Below are 25,746 nucleotides of genomic sequence, written 5' to 3' on the forward strand. Positions count from 1 at the left end.
TAAAGCTGTTATCTGTTTCAGAGAAGGTCACATTCTTTCAAAAAAAGAAAAAAAAACGTTTTTATAAACTAAGTTTCGTGAGCAGCGTCTCACAATCTAGTGCCCGTTTTATGAAATATATTATAAAAGAGACACCCAGCACCCCACAGATCAGCTGATATAAAACTGAGGTACAGGGAGAGGAGGGGAGACAGGGGAGAGGAAATGATAGGGGAGGGAGTGAGAGGGGAGAGAAGAGGGGAGGGGGAGACAGGAGATATGGGGGAGAGGAGATGAGAGGAGAGATGGGAGAGAAGAGGGGAGAGAAGAGGGGAGGGGAGGGGAGAGACAGGGGGGAGATATGGGGAGAGGGGAAAGGAGATGACAGGAGATGAGAGGAGAGTTGGGAGAGAAGAGGGGAGGGGGGAGGGGAAACCGGAGAGGGAGGAGGGGGGAGAGGGAGGGAGTGAGAGAGGAGAGGGGAGGGAGGGTCTGTCATGCAAAGAGTGCAAGAGAATGAAACACACTCTCAGCACGATTAGAGAGAGAGAGAGACGCCCGACACTTAGACCTATTTAAAATGAATGAATGACATGAACGTATTGAATGTGTTTCTGTAGACCCTGCTGTGTGTAAACATTTCAAAGGCTTTGTGGTTGACACTGAGTGTGAGATCTCCTCTCAACTGAAGGCTTCTGTGTGGACTCCACACATTTGAAATGGATTTGCTGCCCGTCCTGTGTTTCGAATCTAACTTTGGTCTGGCTTCCACGGTCTGTTATCTGTCAAAAGGGGTACTGACCTGTCCATTGCCAGTAGGAGGCGCTGTGCTCATAATTTCCGAGTACTCGATATCACCCGAGTTTCTGGAAGCCTTGCAACCTTTTAAAACAAGAGAAGGACTATGAAAATAAGAATCATATTCCTGCAGACAGGAGGGTGCAGGGAGTTCAATCTGACATGTTGAAGCTGACACCCTGGGATCCTTCAAGAAGCTGCTTGATGAGATTCTGGGATCAATAAGCTACTAACAACCAAACGAGCAAGATGGGCTGATTGGCCTCCTCTCGTTTGTAAACTCTCTTATGTTCCTTGCATGAAAAACAACCTAAAGTATGACCAACTTTTAAAATCAGGGGTAAGCAACCTTGGCTCTTCCAATCCATTCCATTGCAGGTTTTTGTTCCAACCAGACCCTTCATTATTTAATTGGCCTCCAACAGGGTGAATACAATAATGAAGGGTCTGGTTGGAACAAAGATCTGCAATGGAATACATTGGAAGAGCCAAGGTTGCTTACCCTTGATAAAAAGGGATAAAAAAGTAAGTGTAGGAATTTAGTGACACATCTTTCAATTCACTTAAGGTCAAGAAAATACCATTTATTGAAGAAAACACACAGACTGATGAGGAATGCTGGCAAACATTTTTTCATAAAAAGATAAACTACTAAACATGTGTTTAAATTTAATTACACAGTCAAACATATTTAAATATATACATTCTCTAACTTGCTGAAGAAGGTCCTTCATAAGTTTTTATCACAAATCAGACAAGGGCTGCTCTAGATATGCATAAACATTTTAAGAGTGACAGACAGACAGACAGACAGACAGACAGACAGACAGACAGCATCTCCACACACCCCAAGATACTGATCCTCTCAGTGCTAAGGAATTACCTTCACAAGTTTCACCACACTTGACTGATAAATAAGCCCACATCTTTACCACACACACACACACCATTCGCAATCACTAGTGCTGAAGAAAGTCTGAAGCAAGTTTCATCCCAATCAGAAACCCGTTCTCTCTGGGTCTGTGTGAAACTCGAAAGTGTGGTATTTGTAGCACATCGTGATTAAAGGAGGTTTCAACTATAAAACAAGTACCTGCCTTCTTTCTCAACAGCTTTCTTCCGTCTCCTGAGATACGGTGTGATCAAAATGCCTGCCACGACTCCGATCACAGCGAGCACTATCACAGGAATCAAAATGTGACTCCTTGGGGAATCATCTGAGGACCAAAATAAACAAACAACCAGTTGAAGTATAAAGAGCCTCTCTCCCACCCCCTCGCCTCTCTCCTTGGTGTATCGATCTTGAGAACTCTTTCAAATCAATCTCACAACCTGATACAAGGCATAACAGTGATCTTACCTACAGTATTCAGAAATTAGCCTGCTGTGCAGGGCTGTCTATTGTGATACTGGAAGAAAATGGACAGGTTGGAGAGGCATTAAAACTGATAAACTGTCTAAACAAATACTTACCTTTACCGCAGTAATGTGAAGGCGTCACAGTGATGGTCTTGTTGCTGGCAGGGTTGCTATTGCTTAGAAGAGTCAGGAGGCTTACCTTTCTCATCACAGTAATGTGAAGGTGTCACAGTGATGGTCTGATTGCTGATGAGAAGAGTCAGGAGGCTTGCCTTTCTCATCACAGTAATGTGAAGGTGTGTCACAGTGATGGTCTGATTGCTGGCAGGGTTGCTATTGCTGTGAAGAGTCAGGAGGCTTACCTTTCTCATCACAGTAATGTGAAGGCGTCACAGTGATGGTATGATTGCTGATGAGAAGAGTCAGGAGGCTTACCTTTCTCATCACAGTAATGTGAAGGTGTGTCACAGTGATGGTCTGATTGCTGTGAAGAGTCAGGAGGCTTACCTTTCTCATCACAGTAATGTGAAGGTGTGTCACAGTGATGCTCTGATTGCTGATGAGGAGAGTCAGGAGGCTTACCTTTCTCATCACAGTAATGTGAAGGTGTGTCACAGTGATGGTCTGATTGCTGATGAGAAGAGTCAGATTGCTGGCAGGGTTGCTATTGCTTATAAGAATCAGGATTCTTACCTCTGTTGCCTTTTCTTTTACCGCAGTAATGTGAAGGTGTCACAGTGATGCTCTTGTTGCTGGCAGGGTTGCTGGCCACACAGGTGAAGACAACGGAATCTGATTCTGTTTCTTGCCAGGGATCCAGTTCTGTTGTGTTCAGTGGCTTCCCGTCTCTCATCCAGGACACGTTCACTTCACTGGCGTTTCCCACAAAGCACAGCAGAGTGCAGCTCCTGTTAGCCAGCGCCTCACTCCCGTTGATCTTTTCAACATGAGGTTCTGGAACCGGGTCTGCGGAAGGGAACAAAATCCAACCATGAATGATACAGAAAGGGGCTTCTTTATATCCTCTCACTGTTGGAGTTTGTTCCTGTTTTAATATTGACGTGCATTCACTGTCATTCTCTACTGCACGTTCTGATGAGCTCATCATTATTATCCTCACAGAGAGGTGTGGTAAAGCATAGGAAAGCATTGTAAAGCACAGAGAGGTCTGGTAAAGCATAGGGAAGCATTGTAAAGCACAGAGAAGTCTGGTAAAGCATAGGGAAGCATTGTAAAGCACAGAGAAGTCTGGTAAAGCATAGGGAAGCATTGTAAAGCACAGAGAGGTCTGGTAAAGCATAGGGAAGCATTGTAAAGCACAGAGAGGTCTGGTAAAGCATAGGGAAGCATTGTAAAGCACAGAGAGGTCTGGTAAAGCATAGGGAAGCATTGTAAAGCACAGAGAGGTCTGGTAAAGCATAGGGAAGCATTGTAAAGCACAGAGAGGTCTGGTAAAGCATAGGGAAGCATTGTAAAGCACAGAGAGGTGTGGTAAAGCATAGGGAAGCATTCTAAAGCACAGAGAGGTCTGGTAAAGAGTATTAAAACACAAACCATGGTCAACTATAGTAAATGTATAGTATTATCATGGGAAAAAGCATGGGCGGAAAACACTACAAAACCCTTTATAAGGGTAAACTGTGTTTACAAACATACGAGAAATTGTTTATCAAAAGAACTGCAAACAAAAATGGAATTTGATTCAGTCTAGTTTGTCGTCCCCCCCAACACCCACCCCCCCACCCCCCCCCAACCCCCCACCCCCACCTGTAGTTTCAGAAGTGAAATACATTGAACGAGAAATGATTCAACCAGCTTTCAGTTCAGTTCGTTCTAGCAGGTTTTAATTCAGGGCTATTCATTCTTTTCAGCTGGCTTGGAAAGAAAGAAAGAAAGTTACTTAGCGTAGGAGAAATGTAACACTTACTGTAAACAGACAGGTAAAATCTCTTGTTAAAATTGTCTCTCAGTGTCTCCACTTGGTAGGTCCCGCTGTCTTCTGTGTTTAAATGATGAATCTGCAGGGAGCCAGTGTTCATGTTCAACTGCAGTCGTGATTTAAATCTCTCATTAATATCAGTCTCAATCTTCCCATCCAGAATTTTTGCTATAAGGATGTCTGGACCTGCAGGGCCATGTCTCCACTGGACTATTTCAGTCGTTAGGTTTGCTATTTCCACAGGGAAAGTTAATGATTCCCCCACAATCCCCTTCACCTGCTGGACGTCAGGCTGAGCTGCAGACAGGCCAGGTCCTAAAAACGAAAAGATTAGACCGGTTTATTGCTTTTGCCTGGATAATCATAACAGCCCTATATGCTCTGCGGCACAAGGCTTCATAAAGTCCTGACCAGAGAGATCCCACACGATCCCACAATACAACACTGCAGTCATGAGATGCATCGTCATTGTAACTTCATTGTGATTGTAACACGATCGAACTGGACCTACAGAATCACAGAACGCAGCCGCACACCGAGGATGAAGGCAGCATCTCAAAGCGTTAGGTCTTCATCAAACGCAAACCAGCAAGTCACATGACCCCAGTGTGGCGGGCAGAGAGCAGAGGTCAACGTGAAGGGTGATGATAGATTCTGTACTTCATAACATTCAAATACAAAACTCGATTCAGCAACTTGAGCAAACTTAAGACCAGTGATCCTGTTAATAAAGCTAAGAAGAGGTGAGAGAATGGATTTTAAAGATGGTCAGCGCTCCTTTAAAGGGAGGGGCCGGTGATCATGTTAATAAAGCTAATAAGAGGTGAGAGAATGGATTTTAAAGATGGTCAGTGCTCCTTTAAAGGGAGGGGCCGGTGATCATGTTAATAAAGCTATACATCAGTTGTTTCATATACATTAGTATAACAGTTTTGCTGGGAAGGATGGATGTAGTGGTTAGGGCTCTGGACTCTTGACCGGAGGGTCGTGGGTTCAATCCCAGGTGGGGGACACTGCTGCTGTACCCTTGAGCAAGGTACTTTACCTAGATTGCTCCAGTAAAAACCCAACTGTATAAATGGGTAATTGTATGTAAAAATAATGTGATATCTTGTAACAATTGTAAGTCGCCCTGGATAAGGGCGTCAGCTAAGAATTAAGTAATAATAATAATTAAGTAACTGACGGGCTGGTTTATATTGCTGGGATGGGGGATGGATGATGTCACTGGCAGGCTGGCTAGTTTTGGATTTCAGCCCTGGAGATAGATAATTATGGCTTAATGTGGTTACTACATTTTCTCCATAACAGCAACACAGGTTCCCAAGACAACAAACCCTCTTTGTAAAGCCCAGTTAATCTATCTGAAATTGACATTAAGATCATGTTTCCAATAATGGGGTAAACTCCAGGTGTGCTGCGACTCAGAAATAACCTAACTCTAAACGTTGTTTAAGAATAAATCTATTCGGATGGTCGTGTGATCTCTCAATCATTTCCATATGGCTTTTCTGACCTCCCCCCTTCTGTTTCCTGTTTGTCAAACAAGACATTAGACCCCAAAACCAGACAAAGCCTTGTAAACAAGCACAGACCAGTCCAACCACAGGTTACACCTGCCGCACGAAACCAGGCTGTAAAACTTCTCATCTCAATCCCAGTGTCTAACTAGAGCTGCCTACAGCCACGCCCAGAGCACAATACAATCTGCAGTGTTACACACCCCCCCAGAGCACAATACAATCTGCAGCGTTACACACACGCCCAGAGCACAATACAATCTGCAGTGTTACACACCCCAGAGCACAATACAATCTGCAGTGTTACACACACCCCCCCAGAGCACAATACAATCTGCAGTGTTACACACCCCCCCCAGAGCACAATACAATCTGCAGTGTTACACACCCCCCCCAGAGCACAATACAATCTGCAGTGTTACACACACACCCCCAGAGCACAATACAATCTGCAGTGTTACACACACCCCCAGAGCACAATACAATCTGCAGTGTTACACACACCCCCCCAGAGCACAATACAATCTGCAGTGTTACACACCCCCCCAGAGCACAATACAATCTGCAGTGTTACACACCCCCCCCCAGAGCACAATACAATCTGCAGTGTTACACACACACCCCCAGAGCACAATACAATCTGCAGCGTTACACACACGCCCAGAGCACAATACAATCTGCAGTGTTACACACACCCCCAGAGCACAATACAATCTGCAGCGTTACACACACCCCCAGAGCACAATACAATCTGCAGTGTTACACACCCCCCCCCAGAGCACAATACAATCTGCAGTGTTACACACACACCCCCAGAGCACAATACAATCTGCAGCGTTACACACACGCCCAGAGCACAATACAATCTGCAGTGTTACACACCCCCCCCCAGAGCACAATACAATCTGCAGTGTTACACACCCCCCCAGAGCACAATACAATCTGCAGCGTTACACACACGCCCAGAGCACAATACAATCTGCAGCGTTACACACACGCCCAGAGCACAATACAATCTGCAGCGTTACACACACGCCCAGAGCACAATACAATCTGCAGTGTTACACACACCCCCAGAGCACAATACAATCTGCAGTGTTACACACACCCCCAGAGCACAATACAATCTGCAGTGTTACACACACCCCCCCCCAGAGCACAATACAATCTGCAGTGTTACACACACACCCCCAGAGCACAATACAATCTGCAGCGTTACACACACGCCCAGAGCACAATACAATCTGCAGTGTTACACACCCCCCCCAGAGCACAATACAATCTGCAGTGTTACACACACCCCCAGAGCACAATACAATCTGCAGCGTTACACACACGCCCAGAGCACAATACAATCTGCAGCGTTACACACACGCCCAGAGCACAATACAATCTGCAGTGTTACACACACCCCCAGAGCACAATACAATCTGCAGTGTTACACACCCCCCCCAGAGCACAATACAATCTGCAGTGTTACACACACACCCCCAGAGCACAATACAATCTGCAGCGTTACACACACGCCCAGAGCACAATACAATCTGCAGTGTTACACACCCCCCCCAGAGCACAATACAATCTGCAGTGTTACACACACCCCCAGAGCACAATACAATCTGCAGTGTTACACACCCCCCCCAGAGCACAATACAATCTGCAGTGTTACACCCCCCCCCCAGAGCACAATACAATCTGCAGTGTTACACACACACCCCCAGAGCACAATACAATCTGCAGTGTTACACACACCCCCCCACAGCACAATACAATCTGCAGTGTTACACACACCCCCAGAGCACAATACAATCTGCAGTGTTACACACACCCCCAGAGCACAATACAATCTGCAGTGTTACACACACCCCCAGAGCACAATACAATCTGCAGTGTTACACACACCCCCCCAGAGCACAATACAATCTGCAGTGTTACACACACCCCCCCAGAGCACAATACAATCTGCAGTGTTACACACCCCCCCAGACCACAATACAATCTGCAGTGTTACACACACCCCCCCAGAGCACAATACAATCTGCAGTGTTACACACCCCCCCCAGAGCACAATACAATCTGCAGTGTTACACACACCCCCCCAGAGCACAATACAATCTGCAGTGTTACACACATGCCAACCCGGTACAGAATGTATCACTTTATTAGGCTCTATTTCATGACTCTATAAAAAGAACTACGTCTCCCATCATCCCTCACAGTCACTGCCGTCGCAGAGGCATGCTGGGAGCTGTAGTTTATATTCCGATTCTTTCAGTCCGGGTCAGTTTAGTAACGCTTCTTATGCTCAGTCAGGCACTTTTGTGTGAAGAAAGCATTTGATTGCTTTGGAACATTAAATGTTTCTACAGAAAGTAACTTCATGAGTTCATTCTATAATAAAAGAATCATTGCTTTAATACATTTTCACATATTGTATTGGAGTAATGCAAGGTCCTATCTCATTGATTAAATCCTTTGACCACTCCCTTATTCCTGGTCATACAAGTTAAAGCACTATGAATCCACCGCTAGGAGTTTCTGATTGTATGATTTAGCCGTACATACAAACAATTGAATGGGTAAGCTTTGGTATTTATAAATACTCCATTGCTTTCAACCCACATTTTGTAAAAAGAGTGGGCCAGTCACTGGTAGCATATCTAATTGAATCACTTCTGAATCAGAGAGAGGTTTTCATTCTTTCCAGAGACACACAGTCATTTTCTTTGCTAGCACACTTGCTGAAAGAAAGTAGTACCCTTTCTTTGTAGTTAAATCCAGGTTAGATGCAAGTCCCAATATTAATAGAGAGGTTCTTTCTGAAATCCTGTATATCATATTAGATATAATAATTAGTAGTTCTAAGAACACCCAGGACTGGGTGAGTTCAGTATAATGTCTAGTTTTTTTTCAGAACATGTCATATTTATTTTCTTGTTTAGTCTACTGCTTGCAGTCTCAGATCGTTTGAAAAGATCGAGGGGGAAAAAACTGACTCAACAGGAACATTTAAAACCCCTAGACACACCATCATGCTGAATCTGTCGAATCATCTGTGGGAATGCAGGTACCCAGTCCTCATAGCTGACTTATTCGGTGGGAAATTTTCTGCAGCTTACAAAAAGCGAAATCCAAACAAACGGAACCAGGTGCGTAGATCTCCACATGCATGAAGTCATTAAAAGTCCCAAATAATCCGCCCACTGCTATTTGAAGAGTGGCGATTAAAAAAAAATTCTTTCCATGAACTGAAAGGCTTCCACCATCCGCATCTTAAACCATAAAAAACAAATAAGTCAAACAGACACATGTTTAACCCTTCATCATCCAGCACCTGACCCGATCAGAAACTCAAAACCAGAAGAAACTGACAAAGAAGTCAAGTTAGCAGACAAACGTTTTAATGCCTTCGTCATCCAGAACTTATTATTATTAATGAGTCATTTGGCAGACGCTTTTATCCAAAGCAACTTCTAGAGACTAGGGGGGTGAACTCTGCATCATCAACAACTGCTGCTGCAGAGTCACTTCCAATAGGAGCTCGTTTGTTTGACGTCTCATCCTGAAGGACGGAGCACAAGGAGGTTCAGTGACTTGCTCAGGGTCACACACACACACAGGGAGTCAGTGGCTGCTGCAGAGTCACTTCCAATAGGAGCTCGTTTGTTTGACGTCTCATCCTGAAGGACGGAGCACAAGGAGGTTCAGTGACTTGCTCAGGGTCACCTAGTGGCTCAGCCGGGATTGAACTGGGAATCAAGCCCCTTTCTCTAACCACTGGACTAGCACACTTCAAACACTCAATCGGAAACTTAAGCCCAACAATATTAATATGACGTTAAAATGAAGAAGAAAGCATGGAATTGGACGAGATCTGGATACCATGCGGGCGCAAGCATTATAATGTGATGCAAGGATTTTGCCTTCACTTAGGCAAGAGCTGACCCTCCAAAAACTTTCTTACAAGGTGCAAACCACTGTAGAAGCGAGTAACTAAGAGCTGTGTAAAAGCAGAGACCTGTCATTGGCTTCAGCGTGGCTGCTGTGGTACCCTTCCTGATGCAGCGACGTTTGGCTCTTGTGGAGGAGAGGCAGGAACACATTCGGAGGAGAAGGTGCAAGATGAGGAAGACCCTGCATATTCAATCCCAGGGTCACTGTGTTTGGAATGCAAGAGGATGCGGTGCTAAAGCGTTATCGTCTCACTCCGCAGGTCATCCTAGACCTCTTCCCATTATCTTCACTGTGCTTTGAGAAGGGGGCTGGTTCATTATCTTCACTATGCTTTGAGAAGGGGGCTGGTTCATTATCTTCACTGTGCTTTGAGAAGGGGGCTGGTTCATTATCTTCACTGTGCTTTGAGAAGGGGGCTGGTTCATTATCTTCTCTGTGCTTTGAGAAGGGGTCTGGTTCATTATCTTCTCTGTGCTTTGAGAAGGGGGCTGGTTCATTATCTTCACTGTGCTTTGAGAAGGGGCTGGTTCATTATCTTCACTGTGCTTTGAGAAGGGGGCTGGTTCATTATCTTCTCTGTACTTTACTACACTGTGCTGTGTTTTTACCAGAGGGGATACCAAAGCAGTGAACTTTGAGAAGCAGGGCTGTTATGGCTATCAATAGGATCAAACTGCAGCTGTAGTTGCACTGAATTGATTAAAGAGGTTTTGGAAACATCAAAGGATTTGCAAAGCTCGGATACCTATCGCCTGAGTCTGACTCGCAGCTAACCACACAGGGTCTTAAAAATAGAGGAAGTGTCTCAACTCCAGCACAGTGGTGACCACGCGTGTCTCTCTGTCTCATGCTATGACACGCGGCTTTCCGATGCTGCAAGAAATGTGACAAGCCAGCTGACCACAGAGCAGCAGAGAAGCAGAAATTGAAGTAAGGCTCCATACTATAAGTTTAATAAAACACACCTGAGCTTGTTACCTAGACACACTGGGGCAGATCAAGCTGGTAGTAAAACCTGGACTGGATGACACAGTCTTTATCTGAATATGCTTCCAGCTTTTCATGTAATGGGAGACCAGTGTGTGTGTGTGTGTGTGTGTGTGTGTACCAAATTGACAACTTTGCAGCCATTTTGACAAGTGTCAAGTTATTACGATACACCACAGCTCCTGGTCTTCAAAGACGGCTTCGAAACTATTAGTGCGGTACCATGTTCTTCAAATTGCGCGGAGGAGGAACCGGGTCTTGCAACCTTAAAGAGGCCCTTCCTGCTTAAACGTATAAGAATTTTCGGCTATGCAGCGGGGAGTAGTGCTTAGGGCTCTGGACTCTTGACCGGAGGGTCGTGGGTTCAATCCCAGGTGGGGGACACTGCTGCTGTACCCTTGAGCAAGGTACTTTACCTAGATTGCTCCAGTAAAAACCCAACTGTATAAATGGGGAATTGTATGTAAAAATAATGTGATATCTTGTAACAATTGTAAGTCGCTCTGGATAAGGCCGTCTGCTAAGAAATAAATAATAATTAAAATATGGTTTTATGAATAATGAAAGTATTTCAGAGAGCCAAGAGTGAAAATGTGATCTGGTCCTGGAAGGAACAAACAATATATTTAACTTCAGAGTGTTTTGTGTCTTCAATAAACGCCTCAAGTTTGACAAAATCTATCAATTCAGCAATTTTCATTAATTTTTCATGTTGCTTTGGAAAAAAAAACAAGCAACAAAGGATTTTTCTCTCAGCGCATGGAGAGGGTATGTCAAACATAAATTGTTTTACAACAAAGGCTGGATAATTACCATCTGCTCTTTGGTTTTCCTTGAATGACATCTATTATTCATACATATTTGGTCTAAAAAATAAAATACACACAGAAAAAAAACCCACAGACAGAGACACGCACACCTGCAGGCAGACAGAGCCTCTGTCCATCTTAAGAGACATTCTACACCAGTTTCAGACGTTTGTGATACATCAAGGCTTCTTTCCCATTGTCTGACTGCAGATGCGTGTATTTTAGCAAGAGGCACCGAGGGTTTTCAGAACTGCATCAATTGCTCGTTAGAAGAATGCCCAGGTGTTAGATTTTCTTTGTAATTATGGCAACATCACAGCTTTGCTTTACCCAAAACTTGTCTATAAAACAAACCGACAATACAAACTACCAGCCCTGCTAATTAACTCACTTATTGTGGGGATTGTGGGGCTCTGTCTGTCTGTGTCTGTCTGTCTGTCTGTCTGTGTCTGTCTGTCTGCAGCTTTAATGAAACGAAACTCTTTTCAGAATGTAGTAAACTAACACAGACACCAAGAAGAAGGGATTAAAGCAAATTAACCTGCTTTCATCCATAATAATAACCTCAAATGAAAATAGCACGTCATACAATGCTAGGTTTACCTAAGGTCGTGTATCTTTGAGGAGTGTAATGTTTTAAAGCAAATGTATGCAGTACACACACGTTTGTGTGTGTGTGTGTGTGTGTGTGTGTATATATATATATATATATATATATATATATACACACAGAGAGAGAGAGATAGTAGATATATATATATATATATGTCAATAACGTTTTGTTGAATTGATCTGATTTTTTTTTTTTCTAAGGTAAATTGTATAATTCATCCAGCAACGCATCCCTTAGTTTTAACACCACGAAAGAAAGAAACAGGGAGACATGGCAAATTCCCTCCTCTCTATAAAAGTATATTAACAAGCGTTATTAACACGCGTCAAAACAACAACAGTGTGAGGCAAAATGAGTTACAATATATTCAAATTAGGTTCGGGTTTTTCAATACAATATTACAAATAATAACCGAGTTAGGCGTAAATGATAAACCTCTGATTGCGCGATTTATAAATTCAATGCTGATATCGGCTCTTAGTTATTGGTACGTCCCATGCAGAGCCTTGAAAGTCAGCAATAGTATTTAAAATTTTACTCTGAACTCCACTGGGAGCCCAAATACAGCGTTGTAAGACTGGAGTAATATGATCAGTGAATTTGGGTTTAGTTAAAATTCTAGCCGCTGAATTTTGGACGTATTGTAATTTTAAGCGTTTTGAGATACCATTAAACAAAGCGTTACAATAGAAAAAAAACAAAGAATCAGCTTCTCTACATCTGACAGGAGCGAATATGCGCGATATTACCTAGATTGTAAAAATAAATTTTAGTGATATTACGAATATGCTCATCAAAAGCCAACTTTTGGTCAAAAAATAATGCCAAGATTCTTTAGTCCGTCTACAAGCGGTTTAAAATGTCCACATTTATTTAATTGATGTGAGGAGCCGACCAGCATTACCTCAGCCTTGTCCGGATTCAACAATTCTTGATATCACTTAGAGAATATCGTAATACTAGTACTGTCTGTCCTCCATTTTCTCATCCAGCTTGTATTAGCTTTTGTATTATTGTCAGCATACGCTACAGAAGAGATATTCTGCAATACGATTTAAAGCGCGTATTTGCTATATCTTGAGTACTTTTTTTCCTTCTTAGTAAAATATATTTTAAAACGAACAAGCCATGAAATATATATATATATATATATATATATCATTATATTACCGCTACGGCATATTATATTTTGTGCTTGTGATGAAGCAGACTTGAATCGAGCACCTAACATAGTCTCACTTTAAGAAACATCCCATTTCGTTTTAATTGATGATAATCGCGTGTTATATTTGACAGGTTTTAATTTTTAGGTTTGACAGTTTCGTAGCCACTCCGATGAATTAAGACAAACGGAAAATATCTAGGGCGAGTCATCACCTTTAAAACACAATATTGCAGAGAGTTTAGTTAAGACAGGACCGTTATGTCCTTATCCTATCCTATAAGATAAACGACTTACCATAAACCGACATGAAACAGAGAAAGCGGATTCCTCTCCAGCTGTATTCCATGGTTTTAAATGTGCCCTTCTTCGCATTCGACAGAGTTGGAAAATGTATGGTCACTGCTCGGAGCTTCATCACTGTTGTGTGTTCTGTAGACACTCCCTTTTAGCCCCCCCCCCCCCCCCCCGACTTATTCATAATGTGCAAGGGGGGGGTCTTAGGGTCTGGCAAAACTGCTCGTGGTTAAACATCACTTTGAGTTCATAACCGATTATTATTATTTATTTATTTTAAAAATGTATTTTTATTTTTTAGGTCTGGTAAAGCATAGGGAAGCATTGTAAAGCACAGAGAGGTCTGGTAAAGCATAGGGAAGCATTGTAAAGCACAGAGAGGTCTGGTAAAGCATAGGGAAGCATTGTAAAGCACAGAGAGGTCTGGTAAAGCATAGGGAAGCATTGTAAAGCACAGAGAGGTCTGGTAAAGCATAGGGAAGCATTGTAAAGCACAGAGAGGTCTGGTAAAGCATAGGGAAGCATTGTAAAGCATAGAGAGGTCTGGTAAAGCACAGGGAAGCATTGTAAAGCACAGAGAGGTCTGGTAAAGCATAGTGAAGCATTGTAAAGCACAGAGAGGTCTGGTAAAGCATAGGGAAGCATTGTAAAGCACACAGAGGTCTGGTAAAGCATAGGGAAGCATTGTAAAGCACAGAGAGGTGTGGTAAAGCATAGGGAAGCATTGTAAAGCACAGAGAGGTCTGGTAAAGCATAGGGAAGCATTGCAAAGCACAGAGAGGTCTGGTAAAGCATAGGGAAGCATTGTAAAGCACAGAGAGGTCTGGTAAAGCATAGTGAAGCATTGTAAAGCACAGAGAGGTCTGGTAAAGCATAGGGAAGCATTGTAAAGCACAGAGAGGTCTGGTAAAGCATAGGGAAGCATTGTAAAGCACAGAGAGGTCTGGTAAAGCATAGGGAAGCATTGTAAAGCACAGAGAGGTCTGGTAAAGCATAGGGAAGCATTGTAAAGCACAGAGAGGTCTGGTAAAGCATAGGGAAGCATTGCAAAGCACAGAGAGGTCTGGTAAAGCATAGGGAAGCATTGTAAAGAACAGAGAGGTCTGGTAAAGCATAGGGAAGCATTGTAAAGCACAGAGAGGTCTGGTAAAGCATAGGCAAGCATTGTAAAGAACAGAGAGGTGTGGTAAAGCATAGGGAAGCATTGTAAAGCACAGAGAGGTGTGGTAAAGCATAGGGAAGCATTGTAAAGCACAGAGAGGTGTGGTAAAGCATAGGGAAGCATTGTAAAGCACAGAGTGAATTAGCCCACTGTCTGTACTGTTTTCATGAAGGAATCCTAATTCGCTTCATGAAAATGGTGCATCTTTTCTTCAGGATGATGTGAAATGAACAAAAGCAAGCTGGGTTTTGAATGAGCAATTAAACTTAGCAGCAGCATGTCAGAGGAAACTGCTTGTATTTCTGAGAATGTGTGGTTAGAATCGGCCTGCTCTAGCGCTGGTTTTCAGAGCTGACCATTAACACAGGAAAGGCTGAGTGCGGTCTTCAGCAATAAGTGTGAAAAGCAACAGAAATGTGCAGCGCTACTTCGTTTGCAAACCCAGTACAGTACCAGCCGTGCTTTGACTTGTGTAGTACACTTGCTGACCAATATTAATTGTGTTTTAGGAAGACATTGAGATAATTCCTGCCAAAAGTGTATAAATGGGTAATTGTAAGTAAAAAATAATGTGATATCTTGTAACAATTGTAAGTCGCCCTGGATACCGTCGTCTGCTAAAAAAAATATATAATAATAATAATAATAATAATAATAATAATAATAATAATAATAATAATAATAATAATAATCTGGTTAATTCTGGAGACTTTTTTTAGTTTTATAAAGCTCTCAGACCAGGGTGTAGCCATTATTAACCTGCATAACTATAGATATCCTTTTGACTGTGTATTCCAAAAACATTTTAAGAGTGTGCACAATAACTCATTCTTGTAAGACAGCGATAAGACTTCAGCATGTTTAATATTACTGTATGTATGTGTGCTGGACCAGTCTCCACTCCAGCACTGCTCAAATGAAATAAATCGAACAGCATGAACAGACGGGACGTTGAAAAGAATTGTGGGATATGTGGGATCGAGTCATAGAAGCAAAGGTATATTTCAAGGTCTTAAAACGACATTTCCCACAATTTCTTTCAACGTCCCGTCCCTGCCTATTGGCTGAGCGTCGCAGAGCTCAGGGGCGGGGCGGGGCGGGGCGGGGCAGGGGCGGGGCGGGGCGGGGGCGGCACATTCAAGTTTCAAACTGTACAGACAGACTCATAGCATTTCGCTTATTTGGTTTTGTTACTAACTGTCTCTGTTGAACCGAATACTGTTTTGTTTTTAGCCGTATTTTTATTGTCATCGGCAGACGCGCTCTGGATGGAAGCACAGTGCTGACATGTCATTTCCTAAAATTATATTAAGCGAGGTTTCGGGTAAATATTTAAAGAAAAAAGGGAGTGTGTATTTTAGCACTAGTACAAGACCGGTCCTTCTACGGAATTAAAACAAATGGACTAAATTAATTGTTTCGCAACAATTTAATTGGTCTAAAAGCAAACAAGATTATCCATAAACTAAGGGCAGCAGTGTGGAGTAGTGGTTAGGGCTCTGGACTCTTGACCGGAGGGTCGTGGGTTCAATCCCAGGTGGGGGACACTGCTGCTGTACCCTTGAGCAAGGTACTTTACCTAAATTGCTCCAGTAAAAACCCAACTGTATAAATGGGGAATTGTATGTAAAAATAATGTGATATCTTGTAACAATTGTAAGTCGACCTGGATAAGGGCGTCAGCTAAGAAATGCATAATACTAATAATGTTCACAGAAAATAAATATAAAAAGAGAATTTCGACAAATGTTGTCGCTGCAGCAGTGTGGTTAAAAGTGAAAACGTTAACCAAGTAACGTTTTTTTTTTCTCCAGAAAGCAGAAATGTTAATCTGTTGACGTTTGTCTCGTCGCACTAAGAGGTCCTTGGATCAGACCGCGCGAGAAAAACAAAAAAAAACGAGGCGAGGTGTAGCGGGTGCTAGCTGTTAAGTGAGTTTCATCACTGAGAGAATGTGGCAGGTGTAATCGATTAACTGCATTCAATTTGGATAAATCGTTTCATCTCGTTACCATTTTAAAGGGCCGTCTAAAGTGAGACACGGGGATGCAAGGCTGCGGGAATGTCGGCTCCACGCGTTTGTTTGCGAGTATACCCGGTGAATGGAGGTAGAGTAATCGTTTTGAGCTTTCTTTTGGTCTAAACCTGTTTCGTGCAGTTAAAGCAGTGTACAGCGTGGTTGTAATCAACCTTGTACCTGCTGTGTGAAAAGTTAAGCTGATGTGGTATTTGACAGTCATTACAGTAGTTAAGCTACTGGGCAGCAGTGTGGAGTAGTGGTTAGGGCTCTGGACTCTTGACCGGAGGGTTGTGGGTTCAATCCCTAGTGGGGACACTGCTGCTGTACCCTTGAGCAAGGTACTTTACCTAGATTGCTCCAGTAAAAACCCAACTGTAAAATGGGTAATTGTATGTAAAAATAATGTGATATCTTGTAACAATTGTAAGTCGCCCTGGATAAGGGCGTCTGCTAAGAAATAAATAATAATAATAATAATAATAATAAGCTTCTAAACGTTTTGAAATGAGTTCTGTGCGTCTCGTTGCACGCTACCTGTTAAGAAGGGAAACGTGCACTTTCTTAACTTAAATTACTTAAAGGGGTAGACTATCTTCAGAGTTAATTGGTATCCATGGTTTCCACTTGTCACTCTCCAAAGTGCCACAGCAGAAAACTGACTGCGAGATAAAACTATGAAAACAACACGCTCGCAAACCGGGACCCGTACCTCCGTATAACAGAACCGAGTTTAGAGAGCCCGATCAGACTCGTGAGACCTCTAGCGGACACATCAAAAATGACACCTAATAATTCAATATGTTAACAAGGGAACATTATTCAGCAGCTTTCATTGGACTCTATGAAGCTGAGGGAGTTCATTCTATATAGAGGGGGTGGAATTCAATATGTTAACAAGGGAACATTATTCAGCAGCTTTCATTGGACTCTATGAAGCTGAGGGAGTTCATTCTATATAGAGGGGGTGGAATTCAATATGTTAACAAGGGAACATTATTCAGCAGCTTTCATTGGACTCTATGAAGCTGAGGGAGTTCATTCTATATAGAGGGTGTGGAATTCAATATGTTAACAAGGGAACATTATTCAGCAGCTTTCATTGGACTCTATGAAGCTGAGAGAGTTCGTTCTATATAGAGGGTGTGGAATTCAATATGTTAACAAGGGAACATTATTCAGCAGCTTTCATTGGACTCTATGAAGCTGAGGGAGTTCATTCTATATAGAGGGGGTGGAATTCAATATGTTAACAAGGGAACATTATTCAGCAGCTTTCATTGGACTCTATGAAGCTGAGGGAGTTCACTCTACATAGAGGGGGTGGAATTCAATATGTTAACAAGGGAACATTATTCAGCAGCTTTCATTGGACTCTATGAAGCTGAGGGAGTTCATTCTATATAGAGGGGGTGGAATTCAATATGTTAACAAGGGAACATTATTCAGCAGCTTTCATTGGACTCTATGAAGCTGAGGGAGTTCACTCTACATAGAGGGGGTGGAATTCAATATGTTAACAAGGGAACATTATTCAGCAGCTTTCATTGGACTCTATGAAGCTGAGGGAGTTCATTCTATATAGAGGGGGTGGAATTCAATATGTTAACAAGGGAACATTATTCAGCAGCTTTCACTGGACTCTATGAAGCTGAGGGAGTTCATTCTATATAGAGGGGGTGGAATTCAATATGTTAACAAGGGAACATTATTCAGCAGCTTTCATTGGACTCTATGAAGCTGAGGGAGTTCATTCTTATCATAACAAAGCTGTTTAATACAGGGCTGTCCTAAGCTGACCTTGCCAAGCCTTGGTCCAAATTGTTTAATTGTATCGATTAATTAAACCTCCATTCAGACCCCGAAGCAGTTAATGATAATCTTTTACCTGTTGAACCCGCAACCACATCCTGTTGTCCACAGTACGCGGGGTCAGTATCTGAACGGAAACTATGCGCGGCTTCGCTGGCCTTTTAAATCTGCAGGTTCCACTGCAGGATTCAGTTATAAGAAGGAAATCATGTCTGGTCGGATAAACGCTTGTTTGCTTACCGTCGCGTATCTTTACGGTAAGACCGGAGTTTTATCTGTGTGCGTGTTTCATTGATTGATTGATTTATTTATTTAGCCAGGAGATTTAATCATTGAGATCGAGGCCTCGATTACAAGGGGGTCCTGGAATATCATACAAAACGGAAAGACGATCCCAATGTATAAAACTATATTACAATATACAAACAACACCGTAACAACGTACGTATTTACTTCTTCGTTCCTTTTGTGTGTGTTTTTTATTTGTTTATCTTAACAAAACGTGCATTGTCCGCCCAGGAAGTGAAATATAACGCTGTCTGAAAATAGGTTTCGTTTTAGAATATTTAAAAACAAGTGCAAATCGCTCTGTATTGAAATGTATGGGACACTTGTGTATCGTGTGGCTTTTTATTTAATTGTTACTATCTTGTGGTGGTGACGACGGAGAGATAAGGAAATCAAAGACTTTACGACGCCCCTGTCAAACGCTCAATACTTCCTCTGAAGCTTCTGATTGGCCGAAATGTGTTTCAAAATCTAACAGAAGTACAGAGAAAAGACCCGTAGCAGGAGTCGAGGATAATGGGCGTTAAAATGGGTTACAGTTTAAAAATACTCTATTTTATTTAAAGTCATATGTGAACCCTCATCGACGCTATTTGCGCCAGTAGGCCGGTGTTTGAGTTTTATTTCCGTCAGAGGAATCCCATTCTCTAATTTGGAGGCCTGCCGGCTACAGGTGACACCAACGCGGCTGACCTTTCTCATAAACACTGCTGCATACCGGCTATTCAAATCTCCTGCGTTGAGCTAACTCTGTAAATTACTGAAATGTAATATTACCGTTTACTGAAGACTATTTCACACGGAGTATTATGTGCGTAAAATCGTGTGTGTTTTTATTTTCTTGAGTAAATTATCCTTTGTCGTTTGAGGCGATACGGTTTAGTTTTGTGTTATTAAAAGCCTTGTTTTAGAAGCGTATATTTAACATGTGTAGGGCAGCAGTGTGGAGTAGTGGTTAGGGCTCTGGACTCTTGACCAGAGGGTTGTGGGTTCAATCCCAGGTGGGGGACACTGCTGCTGTACCCTTGAGCAAGGCACTTTACCTAGATTGCTCCAGTAAAAACCCAACTGTATAAATGGGGAATTGTATGTAAAAAATAATGTGAAATAATGTATAATGTGATATGTTGTAACAATTGTAAGTCGCCCTGGATAAGGGCGTCTGCTAAGAAATAAATAATACAAAATAATAATGTGTATATTCTTGTAAATAAGTTTATTGGGACTAAAATTTACAAGAATGCCCCCCGTCAACATTTATTTGGTTTAAGAATCTGAAATGCGTGGCGTATCATGCCCCCTGCTGACAAAACTCCGTCACTGCAGTATTTGCAGGATAGGTAAGTAGACTCGTCAAATTTATTTTAATTTTATTTTTTTTAGGACATTGTCTCTCAGAGTCTTGGTCTGGAGTCCAGCAGGTGAAGGGGATTGTGGGTGAATCGCTCACTTTCCCCGTGGAGATCCCGAACCTGCCTTTAGACACGGAGATAAACTGGAGATACGGTCCTGTGGGTCCGGACTGGCCCATTGCGAGAATTCAGAGCGGGGAGATCGATGCTGGTTTTGAAGAGCGATTCACAGGAAGGCTGCAGCGCGACAATTTAACAAACTCTCTCAGGATTACAAACTTGGAGAGAGAGGACAGCGGCTTTTACCAAATCGAAATTACCGGAGAAGTGAGATTGAAAGGAAGCATGCGGCTCTCGGTCTACGGTAGGTACAGATTTACCGGACGTCCCGGCAAGACTGCGCTCAGTTCTCAGCCTTCAAGTTTTTTGTCCCGGTCAGAAACAGCGAAATTGTTCAATCGGGTGTGCTGTTGTGTATTCACATTTTTTAATTAGCACCATTGATGTGTTTTTTTGTGATCAATTGTTTTTATTTTCCATCAAAACAGCTTATGCAAAAGATCTTGAGAGAATTCGTACAGTTACAAAGAAAACAAAACATGAAATGAACTATATACATTGGAGTCTCAGAGCTTGCGATTTAAAATAATCAAAAAGAAATATATAGAGATATAATATATGTATAAAGAAACGGGTTTGTAACCAGGAGGTCCCCGGTTCAAATCCCACCTCAGCCACTGACTCATTGTGTGACCCTGAGCAAGTCACTGAACCTCCTTGTGCTCCGTCTTTCGGGTGAGACGTAGTTGTAAGTGACTCTGCAGCTGATGCATAGTTCACACACCCTAGTCTCTGTGAGTCGCCTTGGATAAAGGCGTCTGCTAAATAAACTAATAATAATAATAATAATAATAATATATGTACATATACATACAAGCATGGAGTGTGGAAGCACTAGCTCTGTTAATGTGAGCTGCAGTGTATTCCAACCTGACAATGTCCCTAAACATGCCCAGCCTCATCTGCTGTGGTGCAGCATTAGGAGAGACCCAGGAGCACACTGGAGCGTTTTTTTGCAGCTGTCAACCCTGCATGTCGAACTTTCCGTTGAGATGTGGTGAGAGAAAGAGTAGCAGGGATGGGACAGTGGGTATGTCCGATTCTAGAATGCGAGCCGGTGTACTGCATGCATGGGACCAAAGTCTAGCTACTACAGAACACTCTCAAAACATATGCAGAATAAGCACCAGTTATATGTTATATAAAAATAAAGAAATGTATGGATTACTTTAATGATTTGGATCAAACCGTGAGACAACATGACCGTTCAACTGCATATCCTTCTCCCCCCCCCCCCCCCCCCCCCCCCAGATCCAGTGTCGAAGCCCCACGTAACAAAGACCCATGAAAGAGGTAGTTCAGGGTACAGAACCTGTCTCCTCCTTTGCTCTGTGGTAAAGAGCCACAATGTGACTCTGTCCTGGCTGAGAGAAGGAGAGATCCTGACCCAAACAGACTCGCTGAACGCAACAGAACTGGAGATCTCGCAGGAAATGCAAGGGGGCGATGTTACCTACAGCTGTGTGGCCAGCAACCCTGCCAGCAACAAGACCACCACTGTGACACCTTCACATTACTGTGATGAGAAAGGTATTTCAAAACCAAGGGCCATGCAAGTCTTTAAAATCCATTCTCTCACCTCTTATTAGCTTTATTAACATGATCACCGGCCCCTCCCTTTAAAGGAGCGCTGACCATCTTTAAAATCCATTCTCTCACCTCTTATTAGCTTTATTAACATGATCACCGGCCCCTCCCTTTAAAGGAGCGCTGACCGTCTTTGAAATCCATTCTCTCACCTCTTATTAGCTTTATTAACATGATCACTGGCCCCTCCCTTTAAAGGAGCGCTGACCATCTTTAAAATCCATTCTCTCACCTCTTATTAGCTTTATTAACATGATCACCGGCCCCTCCCTTTAAAGGAGCGCTGACCGTCTTTAAAATCCATTCTCTCACCTCTTATTAGCTTTATTAACATGATCACCGGCCCCTCCCTTTAAAGGAGCGCTGACCGTCTTTAAAATCCATTCTCTCACCTCTTATTAGCTTTATTAACATGATCACCGGCCCCTCCCTTTAAAGGAGCGCTGACCATCTTTAAAATCCATTCTCTCACCTCTTATTAGCTTTATTAACACGATCACTGAAAGTTTTGTTCCCTTTTTCATGAGGACAGAGGGTGAAACCACCACAATAAGACCCTCCACTGAGCTCATTGTGAGGGTGCTGGTGTTCATAGTGCTGAGTGGAGTCGTGATCGCAGTCTGTGTGAGTGTCTGGAAGAAGATCAATGCTAGCAGTGAATGCAGGTGAACGTTATAACATGCTTTACAATGCTTCCCTATGCTTTACCAGACCTCTCTGTGCTTTACAATGCTTCCCTATGCTTTACCAGACCTCTCTGTGCTTTACAATGCCTCCCTATGCTTTACCAGACCTCTCTGTGCTTTACAATGCTTCCCTATGCTTTACCAGACCTCTCTGTGCTTTACAATGCTTCCCTATGCTTTACCACACCTCTCTGTGCTTTACAATGCTTCCCTATGCTTTACCAGACCTCTCTGTGCTTTACAATGCTTCCCTATGCTTTACCACACCTCTCTGTGCTTTACAATGCTTCCCTATGCTTTACCACACCTCTCTGTGCTTTACAATGCTTCCCTATGCTTTACCACACCTCTCTGTGCTTTACAATGCTTCCCTATGCTTTACCAGACCTCTCTGTGCTTTACAATGCCTCCCTATGCTTTACCAGACCTCTCTGTGCTTTACAATGCTTCCCTATGCTTTACCAGACCTCTCTGTGCTTTACAATGCTTCCCTATGCTTTACCAGACCTCTCTGTGCTTTACAATGCTTCCCTATGCTTTACCACACCTCTCTGTGCTTTACAATGCTTCCCTGTGCTTTACCACACCTCTCTGTGCTTTACAATGCTTCCCTATGCTTTACCACACCTCTCTGTGCTTTACAATGCTTCCCTATGCTTTACCACACCTCTCTGTGCTTTACAATGCTTCCCTATGCTTCACCAGACCTCTCTGTGCTTTACAATGCTTCCCTATGCTTTACCAGACCTCTCTGTGCTTTACAATGCTTCCCTATGCTTTACCACACCTCTCTGTGCTTTACAATGCTTCCCTATGCTTTACCAGACCTCTCTGTGCTTTACAATGCTTGCCTATGCTTTACCAGACCTCTCTGTGCTTTACAATGCTTCCCTATGCTTTACCACACCCCTCTGTGCTTTACAATGCTTCCCTATGCTTTTACCTTCACATTTGTTGCCCTTTTATCATACTCGATCCCCCTGGCTCACAGGGTGTCGGCTTCAACAACATTACTGGGGAGTTGGTTCAAGACCCTCACAGTTTTCTGTGTAAAGTGCCTCCTATTTTGTGTTCTGAATGCCTCCTATTTTCTGTTCAATGACTGTGTGGTTCAATTGTTCCCCATTGCATTATATATTTTGTGTTTTAAAAGTAAAATCCGTGTTTTGCTAGAATTATGTGTTTCTTTCCAAACTGTACGTTTTGAGAGGTGTGTGTGTGAACGGAGGTGCAGGACAGACAGGTGAGATTCAGGGAGTTAGTTTGAGAGCTCTGTGTGTGTGAATGGAGTTGCAGGACAGACAGGTGAGATTCAGGGAGTTAGTTTGAGAGCTCTGTGTGTGAATGGAGGAGCAGGACACACAGGTAAGATTCAGGGAGTTAGTTTGAGAGCTCTGTGTGTGAATGGAGGAGCAGGACACACAGGTGAGATTCAGGGAGTTAGTTTGAGAGCTCTGTGTGTGTGAATGGAGGTGCAGGACAGACAGGTGAGATTCAGGGAGTTAGTTTGAGAGCTCTGTGTGTGAATGGAGGTGCAGGACAGACAGGTGAGATTCAGGGAGTTAGTTTGAGAGCTCTGTGTGTGAATGGAGGTGCAGGACAGACAGGTGAGATTCAGGGAGTTAGTTTGAGAGCTCTGTGTGTGAATGGAGGTGCAGGACAGACAGGTGAGATTCAGGGAGTTAGTTTGAGAGCTGTGTGTGTGAATGGAGGTGCAGGACAGACAGGTGAGATTCAGGGAGTTAGTTTGAGAGCTCTGTGTGTGAATGGAGGTGCAGGACAGACAGGTGAGATTCAGGGAGTTAGTTTGAGAGCTCTGTGTGTGTGAATGGAGGAGCAGGACAGACAGGTGAGATTCAGGGAGTTAGTTTGAGAGCTCTGTGTGTGTGAATGGAGGAGCAGGACACACAGGTGAGATTCAGGGAGTTAGTTTGAGAGCTGTGTGTGTGAATGGAGGTGCAGGACAGACAGGTGAGATTCAGGGAGTTAGTTTGAGAGCTGTGTGTGTGAATGGAGGTGCAGGACAGACAGGTGAGATTCAGGGAGTTAGTTTGAGAGCTCTGTGTGTGAACGGAGGCGCAGGACACACAGGTGAGATTCAGGGAGTTAGTTTGAGAGCTCTGTGTGTGAATGGAGGTGCAGGACAGACAGGTGAGATTCAGGGAGTTAGTTTGAGAGCTCTGTGTGTGAATGGAGGTGCAGGACAGACAGGTGAGATTCAGGGAGTTAGTTTGAGAGCTCTGTGTGTGAATGGAGGTGCAGGACAGACAGGTGAGATTCAGGGAGTTAGTTTGAGAGCTCTGTGTGTGTGAATGGAGGAGCAGGACACACAGGTGAGATTCAGGGAGTTAGTTTGAGAGCTGTGTGTGTGTGAACGGAGGTGCAGGACAGACAGGTGAGATTCAGAGTGTTATGCTGCAATTACTTTAAGAGCTGTGTTTTCTGTGACAGGGCTGCTGAAAACCGTCCCCCCCCCAGCCCTCGGACTGACGAGCGTCTTCTCAATGTTACTGAAGAAATCCAGACCTAGATCTGTGAGCTGTGTGTCAGTGTGCTGCCGCGGCACTATATGCACTCCACGTTACATCAAGGGGACATACACAGCGTGTGAAACCAGGACATCGATAAACAGAGGACACCCCCTGATCCGTCCTGCAGCTATTCCAATAGAGGGGGTACCCCCTGATCCATCCAGGGAAAGCGTGTTTGAAAACAACAGCGGAGGTGCTTCTAGGCTTGTGATGCCATGGCAACCACACTCCCTTATTTCTATTGAAATCTACAAACGCGCTTGCTATGCTGTCATTGGCTACGTAGTTGATGATGTAATGATCTGCTATTCCTGTCTATTTAAACCTGTATTTCTTCTAAAACTATGACTGTTGGGTCATTTTATATTATGTGCAATTTTTTTGTAAAGTGTTGAACTGCCAGAGAGATAGAAGGATCTATCTATATAAATCCAGGGTAGGCAATGGAACTTGAAACAAGCAATGTGATTGGTCGAGCAAGGTTCCAAGGTCTGTCCTTCTCGTGGATGGATACAGACAGTTGGAGCCTCGTCACGCATTTGAAATCACTGCGCTGCCTCACAGAATTGACAGAACCGCTAGCCATCTTGTTTACAGTTACAGAGGTACAGTAGCGATGAAAACTGAGCGACCAAACTACCAGCAAAACAGTCCCAAGAATAGTATGCAGAAACACGATTCGAATGAAGAACAATTAAAAGGAGAGAGAGAGAGAGAGAGAGAGAGAGAGGAAAAATATATATATATATATATATATATTAGCATTGTCTTCTA

The 25,746-nt window shown here is 43.2% G+C and overlaps 2 protein-coding genes across 6 annotated transcripts in view; one reads left to right on the top strand and one right to left on the bottom strand.

The window, feature by feature from the left end:
• Positions 1–25,746, bottom strand: part of LOC131735988 (SLAM family member 8-like) — a 46,653-nt gene that overhangs the window by 4,609 nt on the left and 16,298 nt on the right. The window contains exons 1-5 of one of the 4 annotated variants that reach the window (XR_009327848.1): positions 13,418–13,547; positions 4,064–4,390; positions 2,830–3,102; positions 1,871–1,994; positions 782–861 (exon numbers count right to left, since the gene is read on the bottom strand). Coding sequence is in view for 3 of the 4 variants with exons in the window: in XM_059021775.1 (XP_058877758.1) it covers positions 782–861; positions 1,875–1,994; positions 2,830–3,102; positions 4,064–4,390; positions 13,418–13,538 (921 nt within the window). In the remaining variant the exon portion in view is untranslated. Of the gene's footprint in view, positions 1–781; positions 862–1,870; positions 1,995–2,829; positions 3,103–4,063; positions 4,391–13,417; positions 13,548–25,746 lie in introns of those variants that run through there. The other 3 variants (XM_059021775.1, XM_059021776.1, XM_059021777.1) reach the window with 3 other exon arrangements.
• LOC117410154 (SLAM family member 8-like) lies at positions 16,585–25,730 on the top strand. Of its 2 annotated transcripts, none has more exons than XM_059021774.1 (5): positions 16,585–16,687; positions 20,080–20,412; positions 21,420–21,698; positions 22,288–22,420; positions 24,893–25,730. In XM_059021774.1, exons 1-5 carry the CDS (start codon positions 16,642–16,644, stop codon positions 24,969–24,971), a joined length of 870 nt encoding a protein of 289 aa, XP_058877757.1. In that variant the 5' UTR covers positions 16,585–16,641; the 3' UTR covers positions 24,972–25,730. The 2 variants fall into 2 exon arrangements, with proteins under 2 accessions (XP_058877757.1, XP_058877756.1); XM_059021773.1 differs by lacking the exon at positions 16,585–16,687 and adding an exon at positions 18,522–18,665.

Source organism: Acipenser ruthenus, unplaced genomic scaffold (genome assembly GCF_902713425.1).
Source record: "Acipenser ruthenus unplaced genomic scaffold, fAciRut3.2 maternal haplotype, whole genome shotgun sequence".
In the NCBI taxonomy this organism is placed as follows: Eukaryota; Metazoa; Chordata; class Actinopteri; order Acipenseriformes; family Acipenseridae; genus Acipenser; species Acipenser ruthenus.